Raw genomic sequence first — 10,793 nt, 5'->3', positions numbered from 1 at the left:
AGGAAGAATGTGAGGAGTCCTCCCCCTGAGGATGAAGGAGTGGCAGAAGCAACATGTGATTAACTGACCGCAACCCCCATTCCCCGTCCCCCTGTGCCTCTGAGCGGGGGGAGTAGGTAGGAATCGGGAGTGAAGTTAAGCCCGGGAAAAAGGGAGGGGTGGGGGGAGGTGTTTTAAGGTTTAGTTTTATTTCTCATTGCTCTACTCTGTTTTGCTTGGTAATAAGTTAGATGAATTTTGCTCTAAGTTTAGTCTGTCTTGCCCAGAACGGTAATTAGCAAGTGATCTCTCCCTGTCCTTATTTCAGCCCACAAGCCTTTCATTATACCTTTTTTCTCCCATCTAGTTAAGCTAGGGGGAGTGATGGTGCGGCTTTGGTGGGCACCTGGCCTCCAGCCAGGGTCAACCCACCACAGTGGGCAGCTCACCGCAGTCAGCTCAGCCCCATACACGCCCCATGCAAGGGTGTGCTCGGGGAGCAGAGCAAAGGACTGCTCCGTGCCATGTCTGTGACGCTGCACAAAGAAGTGCCTGCTTTCTCCCCCCATCCCCTTCAGGCACATGAGGGTCTGCTATGTCTCCTGCTGCAGTCTTGGTGGGGATGTGGCTGGAGATACTGGTTTGACTGTTTCTTTGTTCCAATAAAGGCTCTCGTACCTGCCCTGGTCTTGTGTGGTTGGTTCATCCCCCCTTGGGGCTGGGAAGAAGACACTGAGCCATCCTCATCCCCTCCTAGACCCCCATGCACACTGCCATGGGGTCAGCCCCCTCGGGATGGTCCCTGCCCCTGCCGGTCCGTTCCCACCCATGCCCTTCTTAGCTATGGGAAGCCGGCCCCAGCCTGGAGACAAATTCAGCACCAGGCCCAAGGGGGACGGCCTGACAGGCCCCACTGCACCTGTCACAGAGGAACTGCAAGGACAAGGGAGCCCCAAGGCTGAGCCATGACTATCCAGCTCTGCAGAGCCAGCAAAGGCCCCCCAGGGCCAGCAACTCCCTGCTCTCTTCCAGTCCCAACACTGACCCACCAAAGGGACACTCACACAAATCCAAATATCCTCTTTAATCTGTCCATGCTCTGAGATGCCCAACAGAAATGAACGTAACCGAATCCCACTGAACCCAGCACACGCTGGGAGATGTGAGTGCCCCCTTCCTCTTCCCCCACGGCCTTCATGGGCCTCCTACCAGCTCCAGAGGCCACCAACACGGCAGCTAGATAGCCCACTCCAGGCTGTCCTCCCACCATTCTCAGTGCTGTGGGAGGGGACACCCTCCCCACTGTCCACTTTGCTCCTAGGGAACTGCAGAGGAAGCAACGCTAGCTGAAAAAGATCTCCCTGACATATTTCAGAATATCGTCCTCAGAGTCCTCCCAGCCTGTCCTCTCTGCGTCGGCATCAGCGTCAGGAGGGGACGGGAGAGCCGGGCTGCGGTCACTGCCTCCCCCGGTGCTGGCTGTGCTTCCAGGAGCCTCGTTTGGCGTTGGCTGGAGCTCCAGCTCCTCTTTGCTCGTGGACCGGGCCTTCTCCTCGCCTTTCTTGCACTGCAGATTCTGAGCAAGGGGAAAACAGCCAGACCCGGCTGGGCGTGACTTCAGCACGGGAGCACCCCAAGGGGGCAGGGGGCGCATCCCCTCGCCAGTCCCCAGGTCCACGGCGGACGCTGGTTTTGTCCCGCAGCGCCCGGCGAGGCAGCCGAGAGCAGGAAGGCCGGCGCCAGCGGCCTCCCAGAAGGACCGGCGCCGCGTCCCCACCCCCGGGCGGGCGGGCTCACCTCGGCTAGCAACGCCAGGGCCACGTCCACCAGCTCCGCCTCATTCATGCAGTACACCACCGCCGCCGTCCTGAGCACCGCACGGGGAGACACTCAGCGCGGGCAGGGCCGAGCCTCGCCCGCCCGCCGCCCGCACCGCTCCACCCGCCCCAGCGGCGCTACCTGGGCCCTGCCGTCGCCTGCCTCCGCCGCCCGGCCTTGGGGGGGGGGCGCCGCCGCCCCCATCCAGGCCGGGAGAAGCCGCCGCCGCCCGCCCGCCGCCATGTCCCGCGCGGCAGCATCGCGCGTGGGGCGGGGCGGGGCGGGGCGGGGCGGGCGGCGCCGGGAGCCGCCCCCGAGCGGGAAGCCCAGGGCCCCCCCCGCTGTCACCAACCGCGTCCGCCGGGGCAGCGTTCTCCCGTCCCTCCGAGCCCTGCTCCTCGCTAAACCGTGCAGGCGAGCAGCCAAACAACCCCAAACCGCCCCAAAATACCCAAGTAACGACAGAACCCGGTGCTTGACCAGGTGGGGAGGGAGACAAGGAAGCAGCGCGGGCGGGCTCGGGCTCCGGCTCCGGAGAGAGCCCAGCAGGGGCAGGCAGACGCACCAGGCTGCCGCCCGAGCAGACGCTGCTCCCGCCGCTCACGCAGCACCAAGTGGGGAGGTGGGAGAGGGCTTTGCTGCGTGCTCAACGGTTTGTCAGCAATACCGTATTTTACTCCAAAGCCTCGCCCGAAGCAGAGAGGGACGCATCCTTCAATATTCTAACGAGGGAGCACATAGAGCTCCTGAATAGCAGCTCTGCAAAGCGCACGTTTTCGGAGACGATTTCATACCGCTCCTGCCCGGGGGCGCGATGACGGCGAAAGCACAGCCCGTTCGTCCCCGGCCGGCGTCACCCCGCCCCTCTGTGACGCCCCCTCTGTGACGCCCCCTCTGTCACGCCCCGAGCGCGCTCGCCGCTGCAAGGCCGCCCCCTGCAGGCGCCGGCGCTCAGTGCTGTTGCCGCCGCGGCGGGAGCGACAGCGCTTCTCTGGCTCGGAGCGTCGGGGGCTGCGAGCTGCGGCCACCGCTCTCGGCTCGGCTCTCGGCTCTTCTCGCCCTCTCCCCGTCCTCTCCCCGTTCTCGCCCGGGGCTCGGCAGAGCCTGCCAGGCGCTTCCCGCGGCTGCTGACCCCGGGGCGGGCCGTGCCCTCCCCTCGTCCCCGCCGCAGCATGCACAGGCTCATCGGGCTCCTCAGGAGCGTGCGGGAGCGCTCGACGTCCGGCAGCGCTTCCGCGCCCGGCGCCGCCGGGGCCTCCGAGCTCCGGGAGAAGGGCCAGGGCGCGCTGCACAGCGCGGCCGCCAGCGGTGACCTGGCCGAACTGCAGCGGCGCTGGTGGTGGGGGAAGAGACTCCGCATCAACAGGCGGGACGCGAAGAAGCAGTAAGGGGCGGGCAGTGCCCGCAGCAAAGCTTCCACCCACCCCGGCTGGAAGAGCCGGCAAAGCCCAGCACGGTCGCGAGCGCCCTAGGAGCACGGTCGGCTCCACAGCGCTGGCCTTACCGGAGGCCTGCCCACGCTGGGACAGGAGGCGGCCGACGCTCCCCTCTGCCCTGCTCTGCCAGCCTGCTCCCTGTAGTGAACTTTCTGTGGAGCTCAGCAGGCCTTCGTCCCAGCAGAGACGGCTCCTTTCCTGGCGCCAGACTGAGCGGCTTGCTTCAGCAGGGCATGGATTTGCAGAAAGACACAGCGCAGCCTTCCCATTGCTTTTAGAAACGCCATCCCCTCTGTCTCGGGGACACGTCTGGCGCAGGACTGATTGGGGGAAAACCCGGGGCTTACGCAGACTCCACAGCCTCCGTAGATTTATGTAGCCCCCATAGACTCCGGCTGAGCAAATGCCTCCTGACTCAATGGATGCGTTGGGGATTTTTCCCAGCCAGCCCCAGGCTTTGGGTGTGCAATTGCTGCCACCAGCTCTGGAACAAGAAGGCTTGCTTTCAGCTTGTTTTTTGTCAGTTGAGGCTTGTGGCCCTATGCGTCAGGTACAACAGCCTGAAACCATGCCTTCGGCTGCCTGTCTGTGTTGACTGAACGCGTTTAATTTCTAGGACGCCTCTGCATCTTGCTTGCGCGAACGGCCACGCAGATGTTGTTCGATTCCTAGCAGGAAAGAAGTGCCAGCTAAACCCTCGTGACTGTTTGAAGAAATCGCCGCTGATGAAGGTACGCGGGCTACGTTATGCCGCTGTACGTTGGGCTGATACGTACCTTACGTGATTCTTTAGGTAGGCCTGCGTAGAAACAGGTATGCTGTAGTCAGCAGGGAAGGGGCATATGTTGCCTAGTCTTTGAAGACGCTCGTACTTTACAGCATTGGGGAGCTGCGGGAGTTCTGACAGAGAGAAGCACAGGTGTTGGAAGTTATTCCTCCTTTGTGTCTTATTTCCAGGCAGTAGACCACCAGCACAAAGACTGCGTGACTATTCTGCTGGAGCACGGTGCCAAAGCCAACCTCAAAGGTGCTGGCGGCAACACTGCCCTTCACATGGCTGCTGTCATTCCTAGCAAACCTCTAGTGGAGCTGTTACTTGAGCACAATGCCCATATCGATGCTCAGAATGAGGTAAGCTTGGACTTTGGGTAAGGCTCCTCTTCCCAAAACTTGCTTGACTTTCCTGTGTTCTTCTAAGGCAGATAATTTCTCCTTTCAGTTGGGGTACACTCCGCTTACTCTTGCCATCACCGAGCGCTGTGAAGAGATGGTTGAGTTCCTTCTTCAAAAAGGAGCTGACGTGCATGCTCGAGATAAGCATGAAAGGTGATGGGTTTGTCAAAAGGGCGCGTGAGACTCCTTAGCGTTGTCCAAGTTGGATCGATGGGAGGCATAGGAATGAGCTTTGAAAAAGAACCAGGAGCTGCCCGGAAGGAGCTCCTTCTGTGTGACTTGTGAAAGCAGACCCGTGCTCGGCTGCTGTCTTACTTCAGGGGACACTTTCCACACTGAGGACTGCAAGCAAGCATTGGCTGTGGCGCCACGTGCGCACGCACACACCCAAACCCACCCACCCACCCACCCTGAGCCTGCTCTGGGCAGGTGGTTGGCCTGGAGACCTCCTGAGGTCCTGCCAACCTGAATTCTCCAACGCTTCCACGTGTTTGGCTGAGCTTTCACTCTGCCTGTCGGAGAGGGGAAACGAATTGTTTGGGGAGCAACGGGGGACTGAAGTAATGGCAATGCAGTGTCCACAGAAGCTGACGTATTGCCTATCATCTCTTGGATGCTTTAGGACCCCTCTTATGATTGCTGTTCTTGCTGGGAATAGGAATACAATAAAAAGTCTTCTTCGACACGGTGCTGATCTTTCTCATCGAGACTGTATGGGCAAGCAAGCTATGCAATATGCCAGAGAGTTAACGCTTTACACCAAGTAAGTGGTTTACGTCCTCATTAGAGCAGACGCGTTCTCAGAACGACCGTGCTGATGTACGGCCCTTTTTCGTAACATCACTGGGGTTTAATGAGGTGTTGAGACCTTTGTTGAAGCTGGGCTCAGTGACATCTTCTGATGCGTCTCTTTCCGGGTCAAGAGTGGATTTGGATGTTGAAGGACTACTTCCCCCCAGAGTTCACTCTGACAATTCACTTGTGTGCTGCCAAGCTACATACACACACCTGCGGGGGTATCTTTACCGAATGCATTTCCTTCCTTTATATGGAGACATATATATATTTATATATACATATTTCGTTCTGTATATAGTACTGCTGAGCAACTGGAGGAATACATCAGGTGTGAAATGACAGGAGAATGTTCTGCGGGAGGCACAGGAGGCCCAGCAGTACTTGACAGCTCCTGCGCTGGGACAACTGCTCATTTTCCCTTGGGGGAACCTGCAATGACCAGAGCAGGTAGGATCCTTCTGCCATGGAGGAGTGATGAGGAAAAAGTCACTATTCCCTGTAACACAATGATAACCCATTCGTTTGAGGGCAGAGCGTGATGGATGGGGAAGAGCAGAGTGAAACAGGCAAAGCAGCATAGCACTTCTTAACTCCTTTGTAGGTGTCTTGCCAGCAGCAGCAGAAGAGCAAGAGGAAGAAGTTCACTCCCCTTCTGATTCTAAGGTACCTTCTCTGAAAGAGGCAGTGGGGCCCACGCCGCTCGCTTGCTCTTGGGCTTGTCTTCGGGAGGTGTACTCTGGCCCCTTTTGAAAGCCCCGCTCAACAGAGATGCCTAGCACGCTGGCCCTGTTTGCCCTTTTGGTTCTTTCCGTCGCCTGATACCACGTTACGCGCGTTGGCTGAGGCGGGAGCTTTGGGCCTGGAAACGGGTCGAGAAGGAGTCTGTGCCAGTTCTCACGTGTGTCTTTTGAATTACGCAGACGGATTCCGAAGCTCCTCACAAAGTGTCAGCCGGCACGGTGCTTCCAACTGCGGACAGACACGGAGCGTGCGCACAGTCCCTTGCAGGGGAGCGCGGCAACGGTAATTTCCTGGCGGACTAAATGGTTACCTTGGCAAGCTTCTCTGGAGTGAAGCCGATGGGGAAAAGCAGAGTGAAATAAGCACTCACAGCAGCGTCATGCTTCTTACCTCCTTTGTAGGTGTCTGCCCAGCAGCAGGAGCAGAAGACGAGGAAGATGATGACTCCTGGTTTGATTCTGTGGTACTTTCTCTTCCTGCTGTCGTGCGGAAGTCATGCTTCTGTAGCCCCTGTGCTGAAATGCAGTGTGATGTTGCAGTGTTGCTAGGCATTCCTTTCCCCACTGTCTGTCTGTGTTCTCATTTACTCAGATTTCTTCACTGGAGATAGAAAAGCTTCAGCCAAAGCAGGATGCTTCAGCTCGAGTGGATTGTCAAAGCGATAGACAGGTGACTCCATCAGAGGTTGATGCAGATACCTGAAAATAGAGCTTGTCACTGTACAGAGAGCTGTTCTTGCAGTCGCATGAGTAAAAGCCTATCTCATGTTGTCATCTCCTCACTGATCTCTCTGTGCTCATGGCACACCGTTTCTTTAGAGATGGGTCAGGCAGCTGCAGGAGGAGCTCGCCAACACTCTCAAAAAGAACTCCCTGGCGGAAGCGTCACTGGAAGCTGAGAAGCGCTACTGCAGGGACCTGCAGGAACAGCAGCTGCAGTTGCAGGAGGACCTGGACAGGTCAACAGCTAAGGTACGGAGGAAGCCTGTCTCCTTGGCAGGGGCCCAGGCCTTTTCCGTAGCAAATCTGAGTTGGGAACTGATCCTTTCTTGGGGGTTTTGTGTAACCCAGGGTGGCTCCGTGTGCGGCTAGCTGCGATGAGGGTGGGAGGGAACAGCACTGCTGCCTTTGATGCCTGCCTGTTTGCACTGCTTGAAGTTAACAGTGGAAGTTTGCGCTAAGCTGGTCTTAGTGCACTAGACAACTTTGCAACAGGAGTAGACTGAGTGACATGTAAGTGACTCGCCTTGTTTTATAAGGCTGGCGCCTACAATTAAAAAGGTCACTAACTGTGAAGTCACTTGGTCCTTAATTGGGGAAGGGTGTGTGCATTCCTTCCAAAAAGCTGCTTCTCAAGTTTCACGGAGAAGGTGAATTTGCTTCTTTCTCTGAGGGTGTGCTGATAGAGAAAGAGTAGGCATAGCGGAGTGTTGCGCTGGTGCTTTTTTGTATTCCCTCGTCACGTCGTCATTGTTACGGAGCTGCAAAGTCACTGTAGGAGCAGGAGCTTCTAATCGTGTTGCAGCAGCCAGCAAGTGGCTACAGAGAGTGTTGGGAGTCCTTGAGAGAGGAGGAAGAGGAGGAGTGTCGTGGCAGCGTTTAGGAAACGCTGTAGGAAATCAATGCAGACATAGGAGAGGGGCCAGTATAAAAGACAAAGAAGTAACACACGTTTCGAGAGTCAAGGCGAGAGTCAAAGCAGTGCACTCCTTTTTATCAAACCTAAGCTGACTCCTGGGGATTCTTGTTGTGGTTTGACAGCTGCAGGAATTGAGAGAACAGCATATCCGGACTGAGTGTTATGTCCAGTTCCTGAAGCAGGCCCTAGAGAACAAGAAGAGGGAACTAACCACTTCCAGGAACCTGCAGGGCCTTCTGGCCGCCTCTTCCGCAACTGCGGCTATCCCAGAGCTGGAAGAACGCCTGCAACGGTAAGGAAGTAACACAGTGCAGCCAGGCCTCGCTTTCTGTGATGGTGTGAAAATAGGACTGTCTGTTTTGCACGCCAGTGAGATAATAGTATACAATTTTCAACCACGCTTTTGGTTTAGATGAGGTTCTTTCACACGCTTCTTTGGGGATTTGTGCTCCTGTGGCTTTCTGTGGTAACGCCTGTACTTCTTTTGCAGGCTCCAAGTTGGAAAGGCCAGGCTGGAAGCCACAGCGCAGCAACAAGCCAAGACCATCGAAGCCCTTCAGAAAGATCTGCGAGCCTCTGCCACAGTAAGGCAGTCAGAGCCTTCCCTTTTCATGAGCTACAGAGCCTAGTTCCGCTGTTAAGAGGAGGTTTTCCTGGACAGCCTAGGAGAGATCAGTTCCTCTGTCCTACTGACTATAGGCTGCTCTGAAAGTCCTGCTGGCCCATTCCCCAGCTTTCTGGCTTTGGGAGTTGTCCCATGAGACTGTAGCGAGTCCTACTTAACGCCGTCTTTGTCAAGGAGTTGACGCTAACGCACTGGCTTCAGTATTTGCTGCTTTCGACCAGTTGTGAGGTTGAGACCTCAGGCAGCACTTGAGACAGTCGTGCAGTAGAGGGATTTGGTAGCTTTGCTTGCGGACTTTCCTTGGGCTCTTTTGGTGGTGCAGAGCGCTTCATCCTGGAGGCCTGACTGGCATCATCAGACTGTGACAGGAACTCTTCACTTGCCTGGACTCTGGTCACCTTCCTGTTTTAGTGACTCTGGATTCGTTGGCCAGAAGGTGTGGGTCCGTAATGCAACGAGAAGACCTCCAAAGAAGAAAATCCGCAACTAATAAGGGAATGACACCTCCATAGGCAGTATTTTGTGTGCTGTGCTTGGGTGGCGTTGCAGGGCAGGCAAATATGGTGTTGCACTGATGCTGGCAAGAGAAGAAGAAAGGCCCTGAGGTGTGACCTTCAGTCGGGAAAGTCCTAGCATGAGTTCTTTTCTCTTAACGCTGCTGTAGGCTCGTAATGGCCTGGAGGACTTGATAACTGGCTTTCAGACAAAACGGACTGCAAAGGAACCCCAACATCAGCAGGTATATGAACGGCTTCTGGGAATGACTGTTTTTAGTCTGGCAATTTCTTGTGGGCAGGTAATTTATGAAAAGATCGGGTGGGCTGTGGAGAACCCCCCAGGGTTTTGGGCAGGGCACCCTCAGGGGAAAGGTCTATACGCCTCCTCATTCCCCTGGTGCTACTGGATTTTGAATCCGCTTGGTGCACAATATGCGGGCTCCTGCAGTCGTTAGCCCCTTTCCTTTGATGGGTAGGCTCTGTGCTGTGGACAGGGGAGAGAGATCTGTGGTTGAGAGCTGCAAGAGGAGACTGCACTTGGGAGGTCCATGTTCTCTTCCTCGTGGAGAACGCTGTCTGCACGTTCTGCGTATGGATCCTGTTCCAGCACTCCGTGTGTGACATATCTTTTCTATTTTGAAAGTGTGGGAGTGAAAGCAAGGAAGCGAAGCAGCTGGTCGAGATGAAACGCCGATCAGAAGTGCTTCTGGAGGAAATTTGGCGGACAAACAGTATGCTGAAGGAAGAACATACCAGGCATGGCTTTTTAGTGCTTTAAAGAAGTATCATGTTGAGTGGAAGTCAAGCTTGACTGAAATCTCACGTAAAGGCACGTACATAACCATCTGTGAGCAAATTCAAGCCTCACATTCAATCTTGCAAAGTGCTTCTGTGCGTGAGCCTATGGTTTGAAAAAGCTGCAAAAGGCCTTGCAAAATCAGGCTGCCTGCAGTTCTCCTGGGAGGGAAGGAAGTCTTTTCTTCCTCTGTTCAGGTAAACTTTGGGCCTTCCACGTGATGTCTGGCACTGGAGTAATTACTGGCTGCTCTCAGTAATTCCTGGCCTGCAATTCAAGCCCACTACAGATGAAGCAAGCCATGGCTGTGCTGCTTCCGTAAGAGTACGTGAAAAAGGCCAACTGCTGCTTTGCTTCACGCTTTCCTTACTGATTTGCTGTGCAGGTTGAAGATGCTTCTGCAGGGAGCTCAGGCAAAGCTAAAGGCATATGCGGAGAAAGAGAGAGAGAAAGAGTCCCAGCTCAGTTTCCAGGGAGAGATGAACAACAGCTGTTCGGAGATGGCCAGCCAAGCTGGTAAACTAAGAAGAAAGGTGAGCTCTGCTTTGCTTGGTGGATTTGAGGTGATGACCTTTTTCTGCTGGAACCGGTATGATTCTTTTCCTATGCTTTTGTTCCATGTTGCTAATTTCCTCTTGGCTGTAGCCGGTCACCGTACATCAAAATTTTCATCCGAAAGAGCAGGTGACAAATGCAGCCTCGATGGCCCCCCACCTCACGGATTCCCACAGACGTGAGTAACTTTAGAGCTCTCTCTTGGAGGTCCTTCTGTTTCGCTGCCTACAAGTTGGTGACATTATTTCTCAACAGCTGGAGACGCAGTCGAAAAACCGCAGGCAGTGGACGAGAGACAACCAGGACCTGTGAGAAAAGCCGTCCGCACTGCGTGGGACTGACACGGTAGGTCACAGCCAAACAGAGCAGTCTGAAAGAGATGGGAGAAAGAACTGCACAAGAAATAACACAAAAACTGCAACGAGGTGATCCATATCTCCATGTAATGCCATTTTCCACGTGTGTCTGTAGCCCATAGGCTATAACTTTGTTGTTGACACGTTTGAGTCTTTGGTTTTCGGTATCTGGATCTGTGCGTGAGTGCTCCATTTCCAGGATCCACTTTCCAGTGCCACCTTTGGCCCAGCCTGCTGTAAAACTAACACGCAGCCTTTGCTTTTCCTGCCCTTCGCCAGTCACAGCTGAACCTCCGATGTAGTTAGCGCTGAGATGATGCTGGAGCAGAGGAAGTGCCAGGAAACAGAGTGCTCACAGGGAGATGAAGGAAGCCTGGAAAC

General features: G+C 55.4%; 2 protein-coding genes across 5 annotated transcripts; one reads left to right on the top strand and one right to left on the bottom strand.

Annotated features, from left to right (window-relative positions):
- Positions 1–1,048: 1,048 nt before the first annotated feature.
- On the bottom strand, positions 1,049–2,048 carry CYREN (cell cycle regulator of NHEJ). The gene is given in 4 exon segments (XM_075750010.1): positions 1,049–1,555; positions 1,777–1,846; positions 1,939–1,986; positions 1,988–2,048. Coding segments are annotated over 4 exon segments (405 nt in total). The 5' UTR covers positions 2,041–2,048; the 3' UTR covers positions 1,049–1,321.
- A 698-nt stretch (positions 2,049–2,746) lies between these two features.
- Positions 2,747–10,328, top strand: LOC142601194 (uncharacterized). Of its 4 annotated transcripts, XR_012834833.1 has the most exons (17): positions 2,748–3,181; positions 3,850–3,964; positions 4,191–4,364; positions 4,453–4,559; positions 5,029–5,169; positions 5,503–5,651; positions 5,806–5,867; positions 6,125–6,227; positions 6,347–6,408; positions 6,537–6,614; positions 6,764–6,916; positions 7,706–7,875; positions 8,074–8,167; positions 8,873–8,947; positions 9,887–10,034; positions 10,147–10,234; positions 10,312–10,328. XR_012834833.1 is itself a non-coding variant. In XM_075749931.1 (15 exons), exons 1-15 carry the CDS (start codon positions 2,970–2,972, stop codon positions 9,481–9,483), a joined length of 1,830 nt encoding a protein of 609 aa, XP_075606046.1. In that variant the 5' UTR covers positions 2,748–2,969; the 3' UTR covers positions 9,484–9,880. The 4 variants fall into 4 exon arrangements, 3 of the variants coding, with proteins under 3 accessions (XP_075606036.1, XP_075606057.1, XP_075606046.1); XM_075749931.1 differs by lacking the exons at positions 9,887–10,034; positions 10,147–10,234; positions 10,312–10,328 and adding an exon at positions 9,349–9,880; XM_075749921.1 differs by lacking the exons at positions 9,887–10,034; positions 10,147–10,234; positions 10,312–10,328 and having other exon boundaries at positions 2,747–3,181; positions 8,873–9,336.
- Positions 10,329–10,793: the final 465 nt, after the last annotated feature.

The sequence above is a fragment of the Balearica regulorum genome, chromosome 1 (genome assembly GCF_011004875.1).
Source record: "Balearica regulorum gibbericeps isolate bBalReg1 chromosome 1, bBalReg1.pri, whole genome shotgun sequence".
NCBI lineage: Eukaryota > Metazoa > Chordata > Aves > Gruiformes > Gruidae > Balearica > Balearica regulorum.
This window is presented reverse-complemented; position numbering and strand designations above follow the sequence as displayed.